The 26,957-nt window shown below is 41.0% G+C and overlaps 1 protein-coding gene across 1 annotated transcript; it reads left to right on the top strand.

Annotated features, from left to right (window-relative positions):
- The first annotated feature begins 1,558 nt into the window (after positions 1-1,558).
- On the top strand, positions 1,559-26,749 carry ubxn4 (UBX domain protein 4). The gene is made up of 13 exons (XM_084907922.1): positions 1,559-1,763; positions 2,740-2,842; positions 3,829-3,857; positions 6,254-6,372; positions 7,221-7,368; positions 7,780-7,858; positions 8,615-8,669; positions 13,729-13,893; positions 15,682-15,809; positions 21,799-21,901; positions 23,413-23,544; positions 24,963-25,180; positions 25,977-26,749. Exons 1-13 carry the CDS (start codon positions 1,679-1,681, stop codon positions 26,113-26,115), a joined length of 1,503 nt encoding a protein of 500 aa, XP_084764048.1. The 5' UTR covers positions 1,559-1,678; the 3' UTR covers positions 26,116-26,749.
- The last annotated feature ends 208 nt before the right edge of the window (positions 26,750-26,957 follow it).

The raw sequence follows: 26,957 nt of genomic DNA, 5'->3' as shown, positions 1-26,957 counted from the left end.
AAATAAAAACAAACCAACAAACACGAAAACACCAGACATTATAATACAGACTTATAATTTGCACCGATGTTTTTTCGAAATTCTATACACGAAAAGTGAGCGCGAGAGCCCTCGGTGCGACTGCTTGCTGCTGAAGTCAAAGTAAACTATTGTCATCTCCGCTACAGTCCAGAGAGACGAGACGACGAGGCTCCAGTTACAGCAGTGCAAGTAAACAAACAATATATATAAGAAGAGTAAGAAAATAAATATACACTTTAGGACTAGGGATAAAGGGATCAATAACAATTTAAAATTTACAGTTTGATGATTTAAAGTCTCACACACAAGCCGTCGAAAGGGGAGGGGGGCCGGCTGCTATCAAATAGAGCGCATTTCATTTATAAAGTTGTAAATCCAAGCCCATTATGTATTCATGATTTGAATCCTGGGTTGTGTGAAATCTCAGAAATGCACCCTAGACAAAGTGAATCTGTGAACTAAGGTGTAGGTGTGTTAGATCATGTTGTGGTGATCCTTGGGTTGAGGGATGGGTGTTCATACTGGAGTGCAAAATTAAAACCAATGGAAGATGGACAAGAAAAGTTCAAAGCCATCAGGTCTTCAGTTTAGAAAAAAGAGAAAAGAAGAGGAAGAGAAACGAGCAAAAGATACAGGTAAGCAGATGTGTCATTGGATAATGTCAGGTCATCCTGAAACAATCAGAATCAGAATCAGAATACTTTATTAATCCCTAAGGAAACTATGTGCGTTACAGTTGCTCCAAGAAGAAATGGTAAAAATAGTAACAGTAACAGACTAAACTCCAAACAATACATTATGTTACAGATTTTAATATTAATTAGTCATTGTCAATTGTTGATTTGTCCTGTTCTCAGTGTATGACGAATTATGATGGCTGTTTGGTAGCCGTTTGCATACTATGCATACTCTCTCTCTCTTCATATGTGTGTGTGTGTGTGTGTACAACAGCTTCATGTTAATGTACAATCCTTAATATGTTTTGTCTGTGTGTGTGTGTGGGTGTAGGGGGGGGGGCGCCAGAGGGAGTGTTCGCCCAGGGCGCCAAACAGGCTAGGACCGCCACTGAGAAGAACAGTACCAAAAAAGATGTGTCACAGTTTATGGATGATCCCTACATAAAATGCTATTAGTATTTATGTCTCTTTTAATCATGTTACTCACGAAGCCGTGCTAAGTTTGCCCGTCACTATGGCAGTGGGTGGGCCTGGACTCCGCAGTGGATCTGCCCATTAGCCCATTTCTTATTAAATAAACACTGTTTTCTACAGTCATGGGCGCTTCATTACTCCCCATAATTCTTTAGAATGTAACTGTGTTGATTTGACACATGGATGCAATGAACAAGAGGAGAGGTGATTAGAGATCTGCAAAGTTTAGGGCCAGGGAAGAACAGAAGGAGACTCTTTTCGAGAATAATTAATTAGCATAGAGTTGAACCGATTGTAATTAACTAGTGAACCTGAAGGAGGCAGTAATGCAACACTTAGGATGCTGATTGTCGTTAAACTGGAGAGAAGAAGAGAAGCTGACGCTGCAGCCAGCTGATGTGCGCTGTGAGCGGAAGTAGAAAGTGACAGGCTGACTGGGCTTTAGGTTTGGTAAGCCTAGCTGCTCGTCCGTGTCTCCAAAGCAGAAACACAGAACTCAGCTTGCAATGATGCTTTGGTTTCAGGGCTCAATTCCTGATGCCATTAAATCGGCTAAACAACGGAGTTTGGTCTTTGTCGTTGTCATCACAGGTAACAGTGGAAAACATGCGAAAACTCTACATGGTGCTAGCCAGTTAGCGTTGGAAGCCATTGTAGCCATTAGCTAATTAGCATAGTCAGTGTGTTATGAAAGAAGTCGTCATATGTATTTGATGAATACCCACCGACAGCAAGAATACAGAAGTCTAGTAACATATCTATGGTGTACACGGTGTGTCGGTGTAACGTCCTGTGCAACAGCACCTGCTGTCCTCACAGCTGAACCGGGCTGACGTAACGCTAGCGTTAGTTGTTTGCATTCCGCAGGCCAGTCCGAGGATTTCATAAATGACGGACCGTCCGTCCACTTCCAGAACAGTAGCCGAGTACACTCGTGTGGCCAGCCGCGGCGCCTTCGTCGTTACATCACAGTATGACAGGGCGCTGTGGAGCAAAAGGAGCTCCACATTGTCAGCATGGTTCACGATATGCCGCATATATCTCTGTAATTAATCAGAAAGCGAAATGTAAAAAGAAACACATTTATGGAAAGGCCTACGATCATATGTATAATAAATAACGAATTATAAAGAACTAGACCCATGGCATGGTCTCCTTTAAACAGCTCTCTACAATAAGTCTCAGCATCACACTGGACCAGGTATAAACAGTCTTCTTAGCTGTGTTAGTAGTATACAACAGTTTATTGATTTTAATGTGACTTTTGATCTGAACAGATGTTGTCAAGCACAAAGCTGACACAAAGTGAAAAGCAGCTTCTGTTTTCTGTGGGGTAAAAAAAGGTTTTGTGTCTCCGTCCTGGCACAGTTGTGTTTCTGTAATACATCAGTGCATCACAGAAACACTGAGAACAGAAGAGAGAAAAGTGGTTCCCAGATTACGCAGAGGGACGTTACTGTAAGAGTTGGAAAAGATGAGACTTGCACTCTTCTGCAGTTCCATCAGTGAAACTGGACCCATAGTTTTGACCACATGTCTCATCAGTTTTCTGTCACTCTGTCCTTAGGAGAAGATGAACAGTCAGCACAGCTGATGTCCAGCTGGGAGGATGACAGGGTCTCAGAGGCAGCCCAGAAATGTTGCGTGGCCATCAAAGTGGAGGCCAAGAGGTAAAGAGTCATTTTAGTTGAAAGTAAACTGCTAAATGATGAACCAGGATTTAAAGTTACCTGTGTGGAATTAACTGCACATAAAATCAACAATAGATTGAGGTGTACTAGCAAAACTTGCTGTGGCGACTTTAAAATCATATGACAGGGTGCTTCATGGATGTTTGTAGATATGATCTGTTACACATCATTTTGTTTCAGCTTCTCAATATTGAATCAGTTGAACATGACCTAAGTCTGTGTGTACCCTGTCTCCTACTCACCGTGTCGGCCAATCTGAATGAAACTCTGCATAAACATTGTCATAGGTACGGCGATTATGAATATTGATTGACATCGCATGTCACAGCATGATTTATTGACATAAAAAAGTTATTGTATTTGGCGATTAGACCCCGATGATCCATCATAGCAGGATGAATCACAGCAGTGATGGGATTTGAGACAGGACGCCCTGGAGTCTAGACTCTGGTGGCGATGAAGATGAAGACTGAGGCTTGGATGGAGCTATGACTGAGGTGTCTGGGGTGGAGATGGGGAGGAGGTTGGTTGCATGGACGAGAGTCTTTTTAAACCAGAGGCTAATTGGCTCAAAGAAGGTGGACAGGAAGATGATTGGACTAGAGTAATGATGCAAGTATTGAGCTTGACAGTGTGAGAAAGTAGAAGAACAGAAAAGCAGACCTTATTAAACTTATGCATAAACTTATTGTTTTTAAAAAGATGTGTTATAAAGTCTTCTGTTACCTGTTCGTAGCTTAACAGTCACCAAAAATTATATGTGCTGTGGAATTTTGTGTGAGTCACCACTAAATGGAGAATGAAGAATTTAGAAAAGTATTGATCATTGTGGGTTTTTGCCTTTTGATGTAAATCTCGATCACTCTGTCAGTCTAACAAGCATTTGATGTAATACCTCTAAACAGATGTTACTGTACATGGAGTTAAACCATGAAATGTTTCAATTTTTTCTTCTTTCCCCACAGTGACACGTGTGCACAGTTCTCCCAGATTTGTATCCTTCTGTTGTGCGAGGTTTGAACTTATTAACTAAACTTATTACTGACTTGTCTTTGGGAACTGGGTGTCTTGCCGGAGCCTCACAGCAAGAAAGTTCTGACTTGATCTGATTTTAGAGCTTTCTGTGAGCACGTTTTGCTTGTGTGGCTTTTCTCCAGGCTGCTGTGGCTTATCCTCACAGTTCAACAAAGGAGTTTTTAGAATTGTTGCTCAAGACAACTTAAAAACTTTACACAGAAGTCTGGCTTCATAGAAGCAAAATCTAAGGAAATGAAGGCAGGCTTGAGATGCTTGCAAAGTACTGTAAATTGAGACAACAGATGCTGATGTTAGCCCATATTTCTTAGCTTGAAACTGAGGTCACAGTACATGTTGCCTCTGTTTAGATTTGTGTTCTGATATTTTTCTTAACCTTTAACTCTTAGCATTGTTATATTTATACTGTTATTTCTAAGTTCTCGTCTCTTTTTAATTTCTCAGCCTCTGCTGATGATAATGTTGGACACCTAGTAAACTCTTTTAATGAACATTGCCTTGCCATTATGATCAGGTTGCTCCTTACAAATATATAAAGTAATTGCTTTAATTTTACCTAATAGGCTGAAGGCTTTGGCTGGTGCTTCTGGCTCAGCACTTGACTGATTTTCCTCCTGTTTATCTGGAAGGACGTTCTCCTTTAGGGCAGCTTCTCCTCCTACACTGCTTGTTTGACCTGCGGTGTCTCTCAGGGTTCCATCCTGGGTCTGTTGTTATTCTCCTTTTACATGCTTGCTTTAGCCGGTATCATTCAATCTTTCTCTGGTGTTTTGTTTTTTACCATTTTTAAGCCAATGACATTCAATTGTAAGTAGAGCAGGGCGATATGACCAAAAATATTTATCACGATATACATTTGAAAATTTGCGATAACGATATAACTGACGATATAATTGACACTAGACAAAATACTTTACAACTGCACAACTTTATTAGTGCAAAAAACCCCATCAATGTATTTTCACTTAAACAAGCAGCTGTTTTTTAAGTGCATTAAAGTTATATAAAAATTAACAGTGCAAATGCAAATTACTTGCTGACAGTTTAACCAAAAGGCATTTCCAGTGGAAATTGGCCGACATATCCTCAGCATAACCATGTATAATATCCACAAAACTTAAAAAGAGGTTATACACACACAATACGGTAATATTATGTTGAAGCGCAGTACGTATCACTCCGCAAGGCTCCTGCCTATGATAGCTGTAATGCTCCGACAATCCATCAAGCGGTGCGGCTTCGTAGCTTAGCAAAGTCGTACTGAAACATTTGACAGATTTTCGAGTGTCGTGTACATAAAATCGTTTCGAGGTCAGTAAACACAACCAGAATTCATACATAAGGCACACGGGATTATAAGGGGCACTGTCGACTTTCAGAAAAATCAAAGGATTGATTTTAAGTGTGCCGTATTTTCCAAACAACACGGTAATAACGACGGCCCGCTAGCATGCGCTACCAAAAATAGTGCTTTGTTGTGTATCTGACGGACAAAAGCTAAACCAGTTCCACACCACTGAAGTTGCAGCATTTTTACAAACCAGTTCTGGTTCATCTGTTTCATTCAACGATCCGCTTTTGCTCTTCTCATTCTGCGTCGCCGCCATGTGCGTATGTAAATATAGGCACTGCGCATGCGCGTTTTACCCATATTCTATCGCGATATTTCATTTTCCTATCGTTGCCCAAAATTACACCGGTATTACCGTGAACGGTATGATATAGCCCAGCCCTAATTGTAAGTGTCTTTTAAGCCTCACCAGCTGGATTGGCTGTCCACCCTAGTTGACTGTTAATCCCGCATTAGTGACCGGCTCACCTCATTTTAAACTCCAACAAGACTGAAGCCGTGATTATAACTCCTCCTCAGATACACTCAAGAATCAGTCAGACAATTGAAGTGTTAATGACGTGTGTAATATGAACTGAGATGGTAAGGTTTAAAGCCTTCAAAGAAAATAATGAGAGTAATGATGAGAACCTGCTACCAAGATCCATCTGCTTGTAACTAATGACTGGAATAAGTAACGTCGGGCTTGAATGAATGAGCACATTTTTTTTGCAGTTCTTAATGTCAGTTATCGTATTGTCATTTTTAGAAGGAAATGCAGTAAAGATTGTGCACATTCATGCTACCCTCACAAAGTCTCGTAGGTCAGCAGGCGTACTCAAATGTTTGGTGTTGTTTTGGTGTATTGTGTTTATTGGCAACCCTTTCTGCTCTGTATGCTTGTGGACTAGAATCCACTAGAAACCCTTTTAATGTAAATGATGTGTGCTATTTAAAGACTCAGTCAGTTCACATCACTCATGTGAGTTGCTTGAAACTTGGGCCTTAACAAAACCACCCTTAAGATCCAGTGGTGTGCGTACCATCGAGCTTCTTCATTGGAGAGAACGGGATTCCTTTGGAGGTCATCGCTGGAAGTGTGTCTGCTGAAGAACTGATAAAGAGAATCAACAGAGTTGATCAGGTACTGATGCAATGTGTGAATTATGTACAGTTACTTTTACAGCTACGGGCAACCCTACTGTTAATTATTTTTTTGAAATAACTGTTCCTGGAGTCGTGATTTTATTTTGCAGCTCAGCAATGTGATGTTTGTGTGTGTCTGTGTGCACATGACAAATTCTTTTAAATGAAGATGGCAGCAGAAATCAACCATACTTTGTCAGTACTTGGTATCCCGTTGGTAGAGAGATTGTGCCAGAGACCCTTTAAAGACTCACACTCTGGCCTTTGTAATGAGGTGACAGGTCATTTTTGTTTGCACAGTCATGCTGCACACTGTATCAGTGCAACATTATATTGATGTTAGTTAAAACTTGCTGCTTTTGCAGTGGAATTGAGGTTCTTTTATCTGCTCATGACGTTAAAGTTCCATATGTTGTGAGGTTGAGCACATATGATTTTATAGCCCTTCCAGTAGTGAGTTTCATAATATACAGTGCTCATCAAATGTATTAGACCACCACCCAATGTTACACATGAATTATACTTCTGTGTCAGATCTACGTCGTAATTTACACCACAAGGAGAGCCCCACCAAACGCAGCAGCCTTGTACATAACCTGGCGTGTACCTCCTGAGAAATGTAACTACACGTAGCGTTGACAGATAGCACAAAGACTTGGAAGGTTGTGCTGTAGGGATACCAGTTACTATGTAAGCTGGGACATAAATTTCCTGAAGAATGCCACAGCTGCTCTAAATTATCAGTATTGGTAATAACCAAATACATGTAATGTTTCTTGGTTAACACGAGATATTTAATTCAAATTATTTTTTTGTATTATGATTTTTCTCCCTGCTTTCTGGTAGATGCACACTCAGGAGAGTGGAAGTGGGACAGTGTCATCAGAGGCAGATGATCCTGTAGAGACCAGCTCAGCCACAGAACCTGCCTCAGCTTCAGCAGTGCCTCTATCATCTACAGAAACCACAGAGCCTGTAGCAGAAGCAGCAGGAGGTGATTGAGCCTGCGCCACATACTTTTCCTCTTAGTGGAGGAAATTTTAAACCCAGTGCACCAAAGTTTAGAAATATGCTCTTTGACCACCTGAGAGTTTGTGTTAAAAAAAAAAAAACATGTCAGAAAAATAAGTCCACCCTAGATTTGGGGATCATGTGTGATCGCTGTTCAGATAGCAATACCTGCTGTTAATGAAGCTATACAGCAAACAATCGTTGTTAACTGAAGATCTGAAACGGTCACTTGTTCAGACCACTAGCTGTGGAGATTTTGGTCCATTTCCATTTTTTGATGGATCAGGAATTTAACGAGGTTGTGTGGATGTAGGGAAAAGATTATGCTCAGACTGTGTTCATGCTGACAAGGTCTTAACTCTGTGCTTTTCTTCTGCGTCCCTGTTCTACATAGTGTCTCCCTCAAGTCCAGAGAATGCGTCTTTAGATCATCCGACTCAGGGTGAAGAAAACTTGGATGCTAAGGTGGAACGGTGGGTACACAAATGCATGTCAGGCTGAGTGTGATCTAAACAGAGGATGTGCTTTGTGTTAAATTGCAAAAAATGGCAACTTTTACAGCAGAATAACAATCAAGTCTAATGTTTCACTGCAGTATTAATAAAAAATGTGAGAGTAGCTTTGTGAAGCTGTGCTTTGATCTTTGTGTTTGTAAGCTTAACGTCTGAGACGCTGCTTTTTTGACCCCTCAGCTATAGAAGGCTGATATTGTCAAAACCCTACTGGGCGGGTGGGCAACGTGGACAGTTTGGAAATACGATAACTCGAGAACAAGGCAACATGTGATTTTTTTTTTTTTTTTTAAATTGATAGCAAAGGTGGAGCTACTAAAAATCTCAGATGAGTTTGCCTTCCAGTGACCTTAACCTCAAAGTCAGGTCGACTTTTCTGTAAATGTTCACATTTTCATCATAGATGGGTCTATTGGGAGGCCCAGGGGTAGCACTGGTGGCTGCCAGTATTCTCCAGGGTTCTAAGCTTGTGTCTTAGAACCCTGGAGAAAATATTGGCAGCGTATTAAGGTGTGGCGTGACGATGTCAACCAAACCTTCTGTGCCATAGCTCGATTAAAGCATTACACGTAACCAGCAAAGAACAACAAAGACTCAGACTGCCAAGTTTAATCATAATTAATTTTGGCATTTCAGGACTGGGTTACGATTGACATGAGACTGCAAAGATAAAATACCAGCGCGATGTGTGATTGGATCATTTTCTTACTTTGTCAGATTGACCAAGAAGCTGGAGGAGAGACGAGAGCAAAGAAAGAAAGGAGAAGAAGAGGTAAGACATTTTGAACACTGAAAACTGTTTAACCAGAAAGAGCACAGTGTTTGTAGGCCCTGGTTTTTTACAATGATGCTTACATAAAGTGAAAAGTGTAATATCAGAGAAACATAACAAATCCGATGCCTGGCCATAGCATAGCCCATTTATCTTTGTTTACGCTAAGGGAACAGTCAGACCACACTTGAAGGATTTTCACCATGTGATCCACTGGGGCATCTACAACAGCAATGTGTTGTTTTAACAGATATGAGTTAATTACCTTTGAGCTGAGGTCACACGAGGGCAAAGTGGGCTCTTCTGTGAAGGTGGCGTGGTGTTTTGATGCGCTCTATTTATTCGTAAACTCTGCTTTGCATTCAACCAGAACTTCTTACACCAGAGATAAGCTCATGAACATAAGGGCTGCAACCCATTAAGACTTATTTCTATCATTCATCACCTCAACTGCCAACATTTGGACCGTTCTTATTCACAACGTGAGACACCGTAGGAGAGGAAAGCCAGACAGTGTGCTCGTGTGTCTCTTTCCTCTCCAGTGTGTCCTCACAATAAAACAGATGAACTCCAGCGATTGAGAGGGAAAAACAGAGACCCCTCTTCATCGGCTGTTTTGTGGAAATGTAGCTGTGTGGATCAATATTGGGCTCTGCGATGCAGCTGGCAGGATTCCACTTCTTCAGAGCAGATTGGCACACGGAGATCTGCAGCAAGACAAAAGCTGGAGGAATCTGTGTTTATATAGGCAGTGGTTGGTTTAACCATGTGACTGTTATTTAATAACATTGCTATCCTTACCTAGAAACTTGTTTCATCCACTGCAAACCTTTTTCCCCTTTTTGAGTATACTTCAATTATTCTGCTCAGCGTGATTATTCCTCCAAAGGCCAGCGTACAGGAGGCCCAGTGTGTGGAGTGAACAAACCCAGAATCCTCAGGTATTGTTCTTGGTGATTTTAACAAAGCAAACCTCAGACAGGAACTCCCCAAATACAGACAAGTTATTAAATGTCTGACCAGAGAAGACAACATTTTGTTACGTCATAGTAAACAATGCCTACAATCATGCACCAGGGTGAGTTATAATGACAAGTCCTGGTTCCCAGCTAAGGAGGCCAAAGCTAGAAAAGAGGGAAGTGTTTCAGAGTTGAGACAGCGACTGTTTCAAGTCATCAAAGTAAAGGTTTAGCAAGGCAGTATGAGAGGCTAAACAGACAGAAGAAAATACAGTGGCTGTCAGCTTATGACTCTCCTTCTGTCTGGAAAGGGCTCGAGAAGTTAACCAATTACAAGCCTAATGCCACCCAGTCCACCAACAGATCACCAACAACCTGAACAGCTTTTTCTGTCACTCTGACAAACAGTGAAAGAGTTACCTGCCCACCCCCCGACTCCAATACAGGAAATGGATTACTGATTACTAGGGGCAAGAATCTGGCGATGTGATATATATCACAGTACAGGGGAGACGATACGATATATTGTGATACTAAAAACCAGACTATATTTGTGATTTTTAAGACTGAATTTAATTGTAGGAACTAACAGTAAACAGTCCAAGCTGTTAAATGCTTAACATCTCAACCAAAATAAAGGGCTACATTTCACTAGAGGAAACAAAAACACTTGCTCTTTAAGTTCAAAAGAAATGGAGAAATTAACATCTTTATCAAAGTCATTTCAAATAAATAAAAAAGGCAGTCACTGTAGTGTTACGTTCCCTTAAAAGGGTCCAGGCGATGAGAGAAAGTAACAAAAAAAGGAGACAGAGAAGAAAAATGGTTAAATTAAAGAGTTTTATTAAAGGTTCTATTAATAACTCAACTAACAGAGACTGACAAGCCGCTATCACCATTTAAAGAAACAAAACAAAACTCAAGCGTCGGTCAGTAAACTGAAAAGTAAGTCAGAAAAGGGTTAGTAACTAAGCCAAGCCACCAAGCAGGACCAAACAACCAGCTGCAACCACTCACATGGCACTCTGGCACCGGAGCTCACCTTTCTCTGGGCTTAAATACTTTTACTTGCTGATGGAAGGCAGCTGTACAAAAGAAAAAGGTGGCACCTAAGGCAGGAGAGCTGGTAGGACCACACAGGCAACTTCAGGAGGAGGCCCCGATAGGGCCGTAACAGTAGCAACACAAACACAACTACTTTAATCAAATATCAACTCTTTTGAATAACATGAAAAAATATGTAAACAAGGTAACATTGAGGTCTTTCTTATTAAGTACTTTGATTTTAAAATACTAACCCAAAAAATGCTCTCAGCAACATCAAAACAAAGCACTTTTATGTTACTTTAAGATACACGAATATAAATCAAAAATGAAACTGCCTGAAAAATTAACCAAGTAAATACTGACAAACAATATGTGCTATTAAAATAAAGTACAGCCCTGCAATGTCCATCAGTAGAACACTTTTTGTGCAACCTGAAAAAGGAAATTTACTCGTCTTCCAATGTAAATTTTTTTCCAATGTAAGCCTTGGATGAACCGGGATGTTCGTCTCCTCCTGAAGGCCCGCAACACCGCCTTTAGGTCAGGAGATGCAAACGCCTACAGCACAGCCAGGGCTAATCTAAAGAAGGGCATCAAAAAAGCCAAACACCATTACAAAAAGAAGGTAGAAGAACACTTCTCCAACTCCAACCCCCGACGCATGTGGCAAGGACTCCAGACCATCACAGACTACAGGACCACCAAACCCTCCCCCGCATCCTCTGATGTCTCCCTCCTCAACGAGCTCAACAACTTTTATGCTCGTTTTGAGCGAGGGAACCCCACAACCACAACCAAAGCAGACGTGACGCCAGACCACCAACCTCTGACTCTCTCCCCCACCGATGTAGGAGCGGTGCTGAGCAGGATCAATGTCCACAAGGCTGCAGGCCCTGATGGCATACCCGGGCGTGTTCTCAGAGCGTGTTCTGGGGAGCTTGCAGGAGTGCTGACAGACATATTCAACCTGTCCTTGGCCCACGCTGTGGTACCGGCCTGCTTCAAATCCACCTCCATCGTCCCGATACCCAAAAACTCCAACCCATCTTGCCTCAATGACTACCGCCCAGTAGCACTCACCCCCATCATCACTAAGTGCTTAGAGCAGCTGGTCCTAGCACACTTCAAATCCTGTCTCCCCCCCACCCTGGACCCCCACCAATTCGCATACCGCCAGAACAGGAGCACAGAGGATGCAGTCTCCATCGCACTGCACTCTGTCCTCTCACACCTGGACAACAACAACACCTACGCCAGAATGCTGTTTATAGACTTCAGTTCAGCGTTCAATACAATCCTCCCCTCACAACTCATCAGGAAACTGACAGACCTGGGCATCAGTTCCCTCATCTGCAAATGGTTACTGGACTTCCTGACCAACCGCCCCCAACATGTCCGGCTGGATAACCACTGCTCATCTACCATCACAATGAACACCGGTGTACCACAAGGCTGTGTGATGAGCCCTTTCCTCTACTCCCTCTTCACCCACGACTGCAGACCTGCTGATGGTTCCAACACCATCATTAAGTTTGCAGATGACACCACGGTGATTGGCCTCATCAGTGACAACGATGAGGCCGCCTACAGGGAGGAGGTGGATCGTCTGGCTGAGTGGTGCGACACAAACAACCTGCTGCTTAACACCGAGAAGACCAAGGAGCTCATCGTGGACTACAGGAGGAATGCTGACCCACATCCACCCATCCACATTAAGGGGACGGCTGTGGAGCGTGTGAGCAGCTTCAAGTTCCTGGGAGTCCACATCTCCGAGGATCTCATCTGGACGACCAACTGCTCCAAGCTGGTCAAGAAGGCTCACCAGCACCTCTTCTTCTTGAGGACTCTGAGGAAGAACCACCTGTCCTCAGACATCCTGGTGAACTTCTATCGTTGCACCATCGAGAGCATCCTGACCAACTGTATAACAGTCTGGCACGGGAACTGCTCTGCCTCGGACCGGAAGGCGTTGCAGAGGGTCGTGAAAACTGCCCAGCGCATCGCCGGAGCACCACTTCCTGCCATAAAAGACATCTACAGGAAGCGGTGTCTGAAAAGGGCTGGGAAAATCATCAGAGACCCCAGTCACCCATCACATGGACTCTTCACCCTCCTGCCCTCTGGGAGGCGCTACAGGAGCCTCCGGACTAAGACCACCAGGTACCGGAACAGCTTCTTCCCCACAGCTGTCAGACTCCTGAACTCTGCCTCCTGACATCTGACCCACGTTAACACATGGACTGAACATACACACACCCACAATGGACAACTGTACCCTCAAACACACAATAATAACATGGACTGAACCACCACTCACAACCACTAGCACTTTATATAGATACTGTAGAAATTATCCACATATCTAATTTATCTTAACTGCACTACTGTATAGCTCTGTAAATAATCATTCTGTACATACGATAATTTTTAACCCTACAACTGTTTACAACTTGCATAGTTCCCATTTCTGTAATATACTCACATATCTATATTATTGCTAATATATATTGTAATATATCTATATCACTAAAGCACTTCTGGATGGATGCAAACTGCATTTCGTTGCCCTGTACCTGTGCATGTGCAATGACAATAAAGTTGAATTCTATTCTATTCTAAATAAGTGCCTATGAGACAGATGAGACCAAAATATCAAACTCAAACCTGACATTTTACATGTTCTAACTGATGCTCACGAGCGTTTGGTACCACAGTGTGTTCAAACACTGCAGACAGAGGGGGCTGTAAGTGACCCGGAAAAGTTTGAACACCTGTAGGAATTAGTAACATAAGCTTTCAAAGCTCGATCAACCCCCATTGGTGCAGAACAGCTTTAAACTGTGTTTAATCCTTGTTTTTATAGACAGCGGCACTTTTCATATCATGGGTATTGTCAGTAGTGCTTTGTTTTCATTTGGTGACTAATTTGTTTTGTAGTGTTCCTCTTAAACATGTTGTTACAGCTCTGACCTGTTAGTAGTGTGTTGGATGATGTCTTTTTAGAATATGAGCCACTCCACGCTTAACCTACCTGTGTTTTGTCTCTGATTCAGAATGAAATCAGAAAGGAAATGGAGAGACGGAAAGTGGGGAAAGACATGCAGGACTTCAAGAGGAAACAAGAAGAGGAGAAAACCAAGCGACTCTTAGAGGAAAGGAACAGAGAGAAGGCAGAGGAGAAGGCTGCCAGGGAACGGGTCAAACAGCAAATTGCTATGGTAACCTTATCTGCTCCGTTTGGAAGGAATACCAAAAACAATCATGTCCCCCTCAGAGAAATCTGTCCTTTGTGTTTTACATCATCAGACCTTTAGATAGTTGTTAAGTTATATATTAACTTGTGCTCTATTTAGCATGTGTTGAGCTACTTGCAGTATATATCTGTTTATCCCATTGTGGTCCCAACTGTAATGGAGCGAGAGGTCAGTACACACTTGTACAGGCTGGAAGTCTGTGGAAGGGCTAACACAGAAAGTCCTGAAACACCCCTGCTGTGTCAGCTCTGTGACAGGAAAGAAAATGGATGGATGTGTTTTCATTTTGTTTTGGGTGAAACTTGAAAGAAAGGCATCAGAGCTCAAACGTGACATATTTAAAGTCTTTATACAGTATTTTCAACATGTTGACTACACACAAAGCACACTTGTAGGAATCCTAGTCTCTTCAGTTATAACAGTTTGTGTCACTGCTGAAAAAAATGTATCAGTAAGTTGAGCGTGAAGACTTCGGTGGATGTAAGGCACATTTTAATGGATCGTTTACATGACCCCATTGTTCACCCCTACAGAATTTTTTTCAAATTCATTCAAAACTTTTTCAGCTGTCTTGTTTACAGACAGAATGACACAAGCGTAGATGCAACCAAAAACATAACCTGGTAGAGGTGATTAAGTGTAGTCATGTGTTAGATTACTGGATTACAGACATCTTAACAGATTTTCTAACGTCTGTTTGAATTCCCATGCTAAGGACAGTTGTAGAGTTTACTGTGAAAGACCAAAGGTTTTGACAGTAAATTTTATTTCAGTTGTTGTAAACATCTTATAATCTGATATTTGAAATTTGCCCCACTCACATCCTGGGTGTAAACGCGTCTGGGAAAGGATCTAAAAACTGGATTATAAATGGCAGACAGTTGGTGTCGTAAGCCCCGCCCTCTGTTCAAAGATGGTCATTCACAGTGGACATAGATGGCTTCTTTCACTCCTCTTTCCATCTTCTCTGTCCAAAATGTGAACACTGGCATCCTCGAAAGAGTGACCTTTGTCCTTTAGATGCAGATGGACCGCTAGGTCCATGACCCTCTTGGGACGCTCCCATAGGGCTTAAAATCTGGGACTCTCCACCAGTTGCTCTTAGAACCAAAGAAGCTTCTCGGATGTGAGGTGAATCGTCTTCAAGGAAACTTAAAGAAGTCCAGACGCTTTTCTTTCCAAGCTTCTTAGACTACGATGACCTGGATCACTGAGGACATTCACAGACATTCTGTTTTGCGTTCTTCACTTTCAACCCCTCAGCTGTAAAAACCTGGTGGGGTGTTGTTGTCACCCTGCTGAGTGAGCAATGTAGACACCCAAGTTTTTAAATGCAGTAAGTCGAGAATGATGCGATCTAGGAACTTCAAATTAATACAATAGGTACATCTACTAAAAATCTTGGACGAGTTTGAATTTTGACCTCAACGTCAGAGTAAGTTTTCCAAAGATCTTGTGAATTTGATAACTTGAGAACAAGGTGACATAGGATTTTGAAATTAATACCATAGGTGTGTGTACTAGGGGCTGAGGGGTAGGACTGGTGACTGCCTGTATTTTTGTACTATTGGTTTTATTTAATTGGTGGCTGTAACAGAGTGATTTCCCAGTTTGGAGAGAAAATATGGTGTTTTTATTTTATCCTGTTTTTTATTTATTGCAAAAAGTAATTGTTACTACAGTATTGCATTACTTTGGAATGTGTTGTGCCCAACTCTGGCTGTATCTGCTTCCTGTCTTTGTGTTTTGCAGGACCGAGCTGACAGAGCAGCGCGCTACACCAAAACACGAGAGGATGAAAAGGCTGCTAAGCTGGCGCTGCTGCAGGCCAGGCAGGCAGAAGAGGAGGCCAGGAAGGAGGCATTAGTTAGGGAGAGGAGGTGAGTGGACCATTTAAATTTAAGAAGTAATGTACAGCAATCACATGCATTATTGAGTCAACTGATAGGTGAAGCGAACAATCTCTTCACATCCCTTTTAGAGTCCGACTGATTTTTAAGACTGATGTAGATATTTGGTCAGTTAAAATTTGATATGTGAGCCAATATTTTTCCTTTCAAACTAATAAAACCTAAATATCTCCTCAACATTTGTTGTGTAGTTACATATGAGTCCTTAATAAGATGACAATGGTATTTAAAAATACGTTTCTTTTATTGTCACAAGTTGTCGATTACTTGACTGACTGTGCTTGGATCAGCTGCTTTTTGCGATTGTGGCTTTCAAAACCAACATGGAAGTTGCAAAGTGCCCTCTGGTTGACAAACTATAGAGTATAATATGGTTGAAGGGTGTTTATCCAGTCCTTTTTTTACTTTATTAATTTTCTCATACCAATATATTTTCAAATAGTCAATATTGGCCTTGAGCTCTAATCACAATCTGAATGAGCATCCACAAAACCCACACAGAACCCAAAAGATCCACTGCCAGTTTGAGAATTGCAGGTTAAGTAGGGGCACTGAGAGGAGATCCAGCATTATATGGTAAATTGACTTCTTATATAGCACTTTTTCTGCTCTACCTGAGCACTCAAAGCGCCTTGTACACCTTGTTTCATTCACCCATTCAAACAAGCACTTTTTTTCTATACTTTTCTGTGTAAGTGTTCTCTATCTAACAGTCACACACATTCATAGTGGTTTGTACTCTAATGGATGCATCAGAGAGCAACTTGGGATTAGGCATGCAGACTGGAGTACCAGCCTTCTGATTGGTGGATGACCTGCTCAACTTCCTGAGCGACAGCCACCCCACATTTACATTTGATTTCCTGTTTGTTTCAAACTGGACTTATGACAAAAGGGACCCGAGGCATCATCATCGTTTTTGGTAAGTTTAATGTGTAATTTATTATCTGTTCAGTAATGAGTCTCAGCTAGCTAGCGCACAGTCAGCTATCAGAGGAAAGCCAGGGTAGATAATGCATGCACAAAAATGAAGTTCCTTACCCCAACTAAGGAAATCACTGTTGTGCTTAAATGTTAATTAAATGTCAGTGCTGTTGTTTAGCTATTAGCTTTGCTGTTCATACTGTAGTCGACTGAAGGATGTGAAGATCTGCAGCAGGTGTTGAAACTGTTGACATGAGAAACTGAGAAGTTATTAAGCTTGCCCCAGTCAGTAACCATTACTGTGCGTTTATTGTAAGTGATAGCAAGCTGAACTTGCTATTAAATGTAATTATGAATTTGCTACTAATGACAGGGAAAACACAGCATTAACCAAAGATAAATTACTGAGAAATCTGAACACTTTCCCACAGTATTTTGGGCTGAATTCACACGCTGTTGGTGATATTAATTGAAATATGGATTAAATACTGAAAACACAGCTGATAACCATAAAATAAAAGAAACAGGGTTTAACTAAAGCTGTCTATGTGTGGCTGAGCTGTTACAGCTCAGTTTGTAATTTACATTAAAACTAGTTAAAGCCTGGTAAACCCAATCTGTGACTACTGGCGTTACATCAAGGCCTTATCACATCTAAAACTATATACAAAATTAAACTTTAACAAAGCAAATTGACCTCTCCTTTCATTTCATAGAGCACTATCATAAAGCTCCTCATCCGTTTGCATTGATCATTTACATTACTTACCGCAGTGAGGCTATTTTCACCACAAGCTGCGCTTGTTTCGCACTTATAGGAGATTGATGCTGTCTCCGTTTTACAGGTGTTTCTGTCTCCCATTTATAATAACTTGAGATAGGCAAGCTGAGAAGCCAGCAGCTATTTTCTCATGGTTTACACATTGTGGATACATTTTTGGCCTTTGACAGTAAACTGATCAGAGGCTTTTGCTGGTCTGAGATCATTTCTGTGGAAAGCTGTGTTCTGTGGAAGCACAGCAAGCATTACCGTGTAACCAAGTTCAGTAATTTGTCATTGTATTAGATCAGAGTATAAGAGATTGTGTCCTGGGGATCTCCTCCTAATTCTGGACCAGGGCATCACTGAGCTCCTGGACAGTCAGGTGCAACCTGGCAGTGTCAGCAAAGCATCATTTCCCAGAGCTCTTCAATTAGATTTAAATCAAGCGAGCTTGGTGGCCACTCAATGGCATCAATTCCTTAATTCTTCAGGAACTGCCTGTATACTCTCACCACACGAGGCACCAGGAGGAACCCAGGACCCACTGTAGCAGTGCAGGGGTCTGACGATGGGTCTAAGAATTTCATCCTGGTACCTAATGGCAGTCAGGGTGCCATTGTGTAGGCTGCATGATTTAGGATGTTAGTGGGGCAATTTGAACTCTTCTTAGCAGAGTTCGAACCACATATGAGGAGGTAGAGAAATCATTTCAGAGAGCCAAGTGAGCTGGAGTATTGTTCAGCTGTGTGTCTGAGGTAAAACTGTATTTATTTTATTATTTTTATATCATTGCATATTCAGTACAATTGTGCAATTTGAGCCATGAGTGCAATTGTTGCCAAATGCAGTGATCTGATTGTCAGATCCGTTTATTCGGATCCCAAAATATTTTTACCCTTGAAATATTCGCATGAATTTTACGCATCCGGTGTGAAAGGGTCTTTACTCTGATTAAGCACTGTACCGATTAACTTTTTTTGAGCAGTCTTTTAAAAGACAAAATTTTGAGGAATTTTTCAGCACCACATTTTAATATTTTTATTACAAAAATGTGATACTGAGATATATAATATATATAATAATTTTAAAAAGCAGTTTGAAATATTCTTAATGCATTATGTTTCATAAAATTGTAGTAGCTTTTAGTAGTTTTTACTACTTTGTACATCGTAGATACATACTGAACACATCAAATATATGAAGCAAGATTTATGGAATTATGTATTAAAGAAGAAAAAGTCTGATATTTTAGATTCCTGAAAGTAACCACCCTTTACTTTCCAAAAGTTGATTCTGTTCATCTGGACGTTTTCAGTGGGAGAAACGTTTCGTCACTCATCCAAGTGACTTCTTCAGTCTCAGATGACTGCAGGTTTCCAACTTTATAAACAGAACATTACCACAATGACTGAAACTAGCACCACTTAATGAACAACGGGCTGTGAGGTCAGTTCCTTCATCATAAATATGCAAATTGTCATGACCATTGATTAACAACTACTGATCACAGACCACTGATCAATGGCCATGAGTACCATTCACAGAGAGTTGGGGGAATGGCTGCAATCACAGCATTGTAAGATGGTGAAAGATGTACCCTTAGGCCCCCTAATTGATTCAGAGAGGGTATTTCCCTTTTCACGTAAATGGCTCCTTGACTCCCCGCACAAACCAGTATTCTCTCCTGTCCAGGATGTGTACTTCCTCATCATTGAAAGAGTGTCCACTGGCCTGAGCTGAGACTGAAGAAGTGACTTGGATGAGTGACCAAACGTTTCTCCCCCTGAAAACACTACGTCCCGAAGAACAGAATCAACCTTTTGTGACCAAGCTGTGTAAGGGCTATTTGACAAAAAAGAAGAGTGATGGAGTGCTGTGCCATACAGCCTGGCCTCCACAGTGACTTAAACCCAATCGAGATGGTTTTTTGATGAGGCGGACTGCACAGTGTAGGCAAGAAGGCCAACAAGTGCTTAGCATCGAGCAGGGATAGCTCAGTAGGTAGAGTGGTCGCCCCATGATTGGAAGGTCGTGGGTTCTAATGCACTGAATGCAAGGCTACCCTGAGGCATCCTTGTGCAAGGTTTTGTCTCTACACATTGCTCCCCCTAGCGCTGGACTGGTAGCTGCCCACTGCTTTGCTGAGTGAATGGGTTAATGTAGAGGAGGGGTTTGAAATTAAAAATCTCTGGGAACTCCTTCAAGACTGTTGGAAAACCATTTCAGGTAACTACTTCATAAAGCTCATTGAGAGAATGCCAAGAGTGTGCAAAGCAGAGGGTGGCTGTTTGAAGAGTCTAAAATATAAAACATGTTTTGAGGTATTTCTTACTTTTTTTGTTTACTACTGTGTCCATTCATAGTTTTAATGTCTTCAGTGAGAATCTACAATGTAAATAGTCACGAAAATAAAGAAAAATGGATAAATGAGAAAGTATGTCCAAACTTCTGACTGGTAGTGCATGTTGTCAACTTCTAGGGCAGCAGATTAATATAATTGTGTTAATACCTCTGTATGTTTTGCTCTGTTTTTTTTTTTTTTTTTTAATGTTGACAATGCTTGACTGGCCTGATCTTTGCTCAAAATAGGTAAAATAGTCTGCATTAGTAAAAATCTAAGAGCTGAGAAAATCAGGGCCTGTTTCAGGACAGGGATGGACTTTATTTCAGCTTTGAGGGACAAACTGAACAGTTAACTATTTGTGATCATTGTTTTCTCTTTGTGATTTCAGGAGCTGCCCTCCGATTCAGAGCCCAGCAGCACACAGAGACGAGATGGGCAAATCATTCTACGTGTCTAGTTCTTATACTGAACACACTTGTTTTTATATTGTAAATAAATATAATTACCAAATACATCAAATGTATGTATTGTATGTTTATGTGTTATGTTATGTTAAAATTAAGTGATACCTTAAATATAAGTCATGACAAAAGCACGTTATGAGCTGTCAGTAGAAACTGTAGTTTCACCAACAAAATAAAAGAGAAAAAATTCAATAGGGATTAAATGTGTTAATATCATCATTATATATCCACACATACCCTGATTCTCCTACTTTTGTATTTTAGGAGTATAAACTGTGATTTGGTTTGGTGTTTAACAAAAAAAAAATCCACTGTTACAAGCCGAAAAGTTGCTAATCTAAATGGGCTTGTGTCTGATACAAGTATGTTTTGAGAAAAATTAAAGCTGCAGAATAGCTGACATATAAATGTTAAAATAATGATGAAAGCTCTTTTCTTATAGCCTTCTGTAGGAAATTAGTTGAAAAGGAAATTTTCCACTAATAAGTGTGATGGCTGAAACCCAGTGGTGTTTCCCACTTGAGTTGTCATTCTTTTAATATTTTATCTAATTCTTTTCTGTTGATGCTGCTTCGTCCTGTAAAATGCACCGTGAAACAGCACAAATGTCATGCAGTAGTGTGCAGTGAAACAAAATCTAAAATATCCACTGATTCTTTAGATGACTTGGTTTGGAAATCTTTGACTTGGCTAAGTTTGGCCGCAATGAAAGCGAGGATGATCACCCTCTTCATGTAAAACAGAGTTTGGTGCTCATGACATTTGTATCCTGTTGGGACTAAATGATGTGAATTTGAAACTGTAAACATTACCTGATTGTGTTAGAAATAATTGCTTCTTTTTAATCACTTTATGTGTCTGAAAATGTGAGGAGTAGTTAGATAACAACTCACGCATTTCAGTTTGTGTAAATGTGAAGGTCTCGCCTCGTCACGCCACCGCCACCGCTGAAAGCCTTCTATAAGTGATGTCACCGATGGATGGATGTTGCACGTATTACACAACAAAAGTGAATGAGACACGAGGCAATTACAGAAGATTAAAAAAAAAATGTTAAGACTGAATTCAAAAAACTAATGTGAAAGTGGAGAAATTATGTGTTTTTGTTTTTAGTGCAACTATAAATTAGTATCAAAAATGTATCAAGGCTGGGTTCACAAGTTGAGTTTACTTTAGGTAACCACATGGAGTTTCCACAGCTTGCATTATTTCAATAGATAAACTACTATTATAGCAATTTGCTAACTTGAATTGTTAAAAGTCAATATAATGCATATCGAAAACATGACTAATTCATACGTGTACAATACAAAGTTCCCAGGCTGTGGCCCTAAAAAGTGGTTTCCCATTCAGCAGGACTAACCTTTGCTTGACTGCAGCTTCCAGCAGTTCTGTGAACAGTCTGATGTGCATGTGTATATGCATATGCTGCTCAAATTTTATCCTCTCCTCGCTCTTCTTCAGTACCATAGCAAGGATCCAGTTCCGCCTCCCAGACGGCTCCTCCTTCACCAACCAGTTCCCCTCACAGAGTAGACTGCAGGAGGCTCGAAACTTCGCTGCTCAGGTCTGTCTTGATTCTTGAATTTCACATCCTCTCTGCTCTTGTTGAGCAGTCCAGATATCCTAATATATAGATATTAGGATCAGGTTATCTTTGTCACAATCGGCTCAAAGGATAAGACAACTGGGAGACCACACACAGGCTTTTAAAGGCTGTAAGATATATTAATAAAATAAAGAAACTCAAACACAGTTTAAATGGTACAAAAGCCATAACAGAACATAACCAAGGGAGCATAATGAGCCACAGACGGGGAGAGACAGAGGTTCAGTCAAAGTGGCTTTATAATGCACCATGACTGGATTTCTCTGGTGTGCTGCATCTGTAATTGGGTCAGCTCCTGAGCCTTAAAACATGCGGTTGAACTATTAAAAGCAGAAGACAAATCAATAGGTCTGGCAGGACACCTCTCCCTTTCCAAGTGTTTAAGGAGCAAGTTAAGACATGTAGCATCTTCCACTCCTCTGTGGGGCTTGTAAGCAAACCGTAGAGGATCCAACATAAAGTCTCTTGCCTGGATGACTGTGGGACAATTACAGCATCCTCCCAGACACTAAGGAGATGTTGTCATTTTAAGGACTGATTAAAGATGTTGTGAAACACTGGACTCGGCTCCTTCGCACACTGTTTAAGGAGCTGTCTGGTCCACGGCACTTTTTACCTGAATGTGAAGAAATTTCTCACAACTGTTATAAAAGCAGTTTAGAGCATTGACAAATTCTCTGTGTGAATTAATACCCTCTAAAATATCCTGAGCACTGGTCTTTGCATCCTGGATTCCTACAGTGTTTTTTTTTTTTCTTTTGCAATACCAAGCCAAGTCCAGGTTATTGCAGACATTTTATTTTCTAAAGCTGATCTCTGGGCTTGTTTAGCCTTTAGGATTTCTCCTTTCAGCTCTTTGGTAGCTGCCTGCAGCTCTGATGCCTCATTCTTTAAATTGTGGACAAAACTGCCCAGATTGCTTGAAGACATCCCATTCAGTGCATTGGCAACAGCCCTACAGGCAGGGCACTGCTTCCTCATTCCAGTTCTTAATGTACATGATTTGGACTTTTTCCCTCCTGACAACAGTTTTATAGCTAGGCAGATGTACACAGTTATGATGTGTCGATCCCAGAGGTGGGAATTTGAGGGATTTAAGAGAGACATGCTGATAAAGGTTAATGTTTTGGGTTTTTTTTAAGACATACATGATTATAATCATCCAAAATAAAAATTCGGGGCACCAGGGATAGTGTTTGCACAGTGTTAACAACTAGAGACACAGGCAGGCCTTCTGGTGAATGTACACTGTGGTACTAAATGTATCGCTTTCAGCTGTAGTGTGTAATGTATTTGTGGGTGCGCTGCATTTTGCTAATTCAAGCATCAGGATGATTTTCTGCTTGCTGATTTTGTAGCCTGTGTGTTAAACAAAGCTCTTCACTGTTCAGAGTATGTTCAAGCATGTCACACAGCACTGTATCACTTCATACTAAGTCACTGTAAAATGTTTGTCCTGGTGTCCTCAGGAAGTTGGCAACCGCTATGGAAACTTTTCCCTTGCAACCATGTTCCCTCGGCGCGAGTTCACCAGTGAAGACCTAAACAAGACTCTGCTAGAACTGGACCTGGCTCCAAGTGCTTCTGTTGTTCTTTTGCCAGTGAGTAGTCTACTTTTTAGTAGTTAGTTACTAAGTTACTCAGAGAGTGTTTCATATTCAGCCCAGGCCTTGGCCTTAACAGGTTTCCTTGGCAACAATTGAAGTTTCACCTCAGCGGGTTTAGCAGAACGTGGAAGTCCCTGCTAAACCTAAAAAAAAATTTTTTTTCTACAAACCTTGTCTAAATTAAAAACTGCAGATTTCTTTTATGGTTGGCAAACATTTATGATACTCAAATGTCTTGAGTCACTTGTCATTGCTTTTCTGAAGGAATGTATTACCTTGTAACTTTTTACCCCTCAGCCATAAAAGGCTTGTATTGTCATCCTGGACGGACACAAACTTGGACGTCCAAGTTTGTGAATGTGATAACTAAGAACAAAGTGATTTAGTAGTTTCGAATTGATTCTATAGGTGAAAAATCTCAGATAAGTTTAAATCTCAGGCCAAGGTTAGAGCTCAAATTTTCTGAAAGTCTTGTAAATGTCATAACTTGAGAACAAGGGGACCATTGCCAGTATTTTTAAAGTGGTCTGGAACAGTAGTTCTCCAGGCTTAAGAAATTACTTTCAAGTCAAGTCAAGTCATCTTTATTTATATAGCACATTTAAAAGACATCAAGTGTCGGCCAAAGTGCTGAACAGAGGGATAATATAATAAAATAATTAAAATAGAAAGAAAACATTTTAAAAAAAGAATTGTAAGACATGTAAGAGTATATAGCATATAATGTACATGCAAATATGCACATACATATACAAAACTGTACACATTCACACACAAGCACACATATGTGAACATAACGTATATACACATACAACACCATCCAATAAGATAAGAGACCAAATAGACAGAATCAAAAAGATATCAAAGTCCCGTTTTTTCAGGGTTTGCTGTGGTGGTATTTTTATTTTAAGTATTCTATTATACGGGGGGCTTTCCAGTACAGAGAGTGGATCTGGGCAGGTAAGCTGACCCTGAACCACTCTCGCCTCAAGGCACTTTATGTTGCAAGGTAGACCCTAAATAATACGCACAGAGAAAAAGCAAACAATCATGACCCCCTATGAGCAAGCACTTTGGCATCAGTGGGAAGGAAAAACTCGCTTCTAACAGAAAATAACCTCCAGCAGAACCAGGCTCAGGGAGGGGCGGGGCCATCTGCTGTGACGGTTGGGATGAGAGAAGGAAGACAGGATAAAGACATGCTGGTGAAGAGAAACGCAGATTAACATGTAGAGGGAGCCATGAAATTCTCTGAAATTTGCTTTGACTTATGCACAAACTCAGTTTAACATAGAAAAGTGTGGACACACACACACACACACACACACACACACACACACGTGTGCATGTTTGAAAAGGTGAATCCTTTTTAAATGCGCCTCCTGTGACAGTGTATGAACTCTTCTTCTCAGCAATCAGGCAGGCCTGCAAACACAGTGGTCCAGTCCTCTGGTGGTGGTATTTGGGCAGTTCTGGGTACACTCCTCTACCCTCTGCTGGCTGTATGGAGATTTTTCAGTTCCTTTGTGTTTGCAACACCACCCCCCTCTGCAGCATCTGTCCAGCCCAGGGGTCCCGCTCACCAGTCCAGCTCTTACAACAGCTCATCAGCCTCAAACAAGGCAAAGAGGTGAGGGCCATTTTGCAGTCTCCACACATGTAGAAGCACACATCATTAATGCGCATATAATGCGACTTTAATAAGGTTCTTCTTAGGGCTAACATTGAATCCCTGATTTTCTGTATTTTTTTCTTGCAAAAATTCACATTAAAGGCCTTTACACCTGTGTGTAAAATTTGTGCAGATATTTCCTATTTTTAAAAATATTTTTTGTACTCAACTGTTCTTAACGCAGTCCTTCATATCCAGCGCTTAGTGTCATTAGACATATTTGCAGCATTTCTTTTTTTGACCCAAGCTTTTTTCCACAATATTTCTGATCTGACCAATCAGACCACTGCATTTGACAACAAGTGTGCAGGTAGCACAAAACATGCGCTGCTACTGAATATACAAATAGTTTTAAGTCAGACACACAGTTACATGCTGCTCTGGGTCAGTCAGCTCCGTGAAATTACTTCTCTGCCTCCTCAGATGTGCACTGAAATATGTACAAAAGCTTCCATGATGTTCCTGCTGAAGCCTCCTGTTGGGAATCAGATGACCCAAAATCTCAGTTTTTTCTTTTCTTGTCTAAAAACATCAAGACCAACTCATTATCGCTTGATGTCGGCTTCCTTTTTCTTTCTTCATTTTCAAGTTTGGATCGGGAAAATTCTAAATGTTGTTGCATTTTCACGACGTGTGATGGCCTTAATATAATGACATTTTTAGACATCAGATGTATTGTTTCTTTTTCTTGATTTGGAGAGTTTATGTTCTGAATGTGGTAACTGGCTTACTGTCCTGTTATTTTCCGTTTCAGGGGAAATCTCTCCAAACACACTTTGGAGAACAGTCCCAAGGAATTCAAGAAAGATGGTAAAGTCTGTAGGCTCAGGACTCAGGAGGACAGTGAGGATGACAACAACACTTGGAATGGAAACTCCACCCAGCAGATGTAGTGCATTCAGTAACAGCAGCTTCTCCTTCCTCTCACTCTGTTGCTGTGAATTAGTTCAGTCTGACCAGTTCCAGATTTCTGCTGCACGTAGAGCTGATCTATTTTTCGTTTTCTCTTACTGTGTTCCAGCCCTATGCTCTGCACCATGGGTAGCTCGGTTATAATAATCCACAGAGCCTCCTTTGGGCTTAATCTGTGCTTTGTGTTAATTTTGACATGATTCTGACACATAATTAGGCTCCGGTTTTAGCAGGTTGAAACCCCTGCGACCATAAAAGACTACACCAGCACCACCTCTTTCAGTTACAGCTCCTATGTGATTACTGTTAAGTACATGAGGCGGTTAAACTGACTTTGTGGAGAAAATGACAGGAAAGAGTTGACCTACAGGTCTTGTAATCTGAGTCCAGCTTTATGTTTTGGAGTCACTGCGTTTTGAAAAGCGCACACTGGTATGTCTGCTGCTGCAGTCAGAGTTCTACCAAGTGAGACGCAAGACACCTTCACAGGACTGTTGGGATTAGTTGGCAGTGGGTGACTGTTGTAGTTCTTCTAATTCAACATTAAAAATCAAAGCAGCTTGTTTTTGTTTTGTTTTGGGGTTTGTTTTTTTTAATAAAATCACTTAAACTGTGTCTGACTGCTTTAGTGATGTCATCTGAATTCAGACAAACTGGTTCAACAGACTCACTGTACTGTGGTTGCTTTTAAAACTGGAAGCGACCTGGTGACCAGAGACCACAGAATGAATATTTGCCTGTACATAGTTAAGCATTTGTCGGCAATTTACCCAATTTAAGTGGATAAATTTTGGGACCCTTGCAAATTTAACTTTGCAGGAGC

This window comes from Perissodus microlepis, chromosome 16 (genome assembly GCF_051167445.1).
Source record: "Perissodus microlepis isolate ML-2025 ecotype Zambia chromosome 16, ASM5116744v1, whole genome shotgun sequence".
Taxonomy (NCBI): domain Eukaryota; kingdom Metazoa; phylum Chordata; class Actinopteri; order Cichliformes; family Cichlidae; genus Perissodus; species Perissodus microlepis.
Note: the sequence above shows the minus strand (reverse complement) of the source record. Positions and strands in the feature narration are given on the sequence as shown.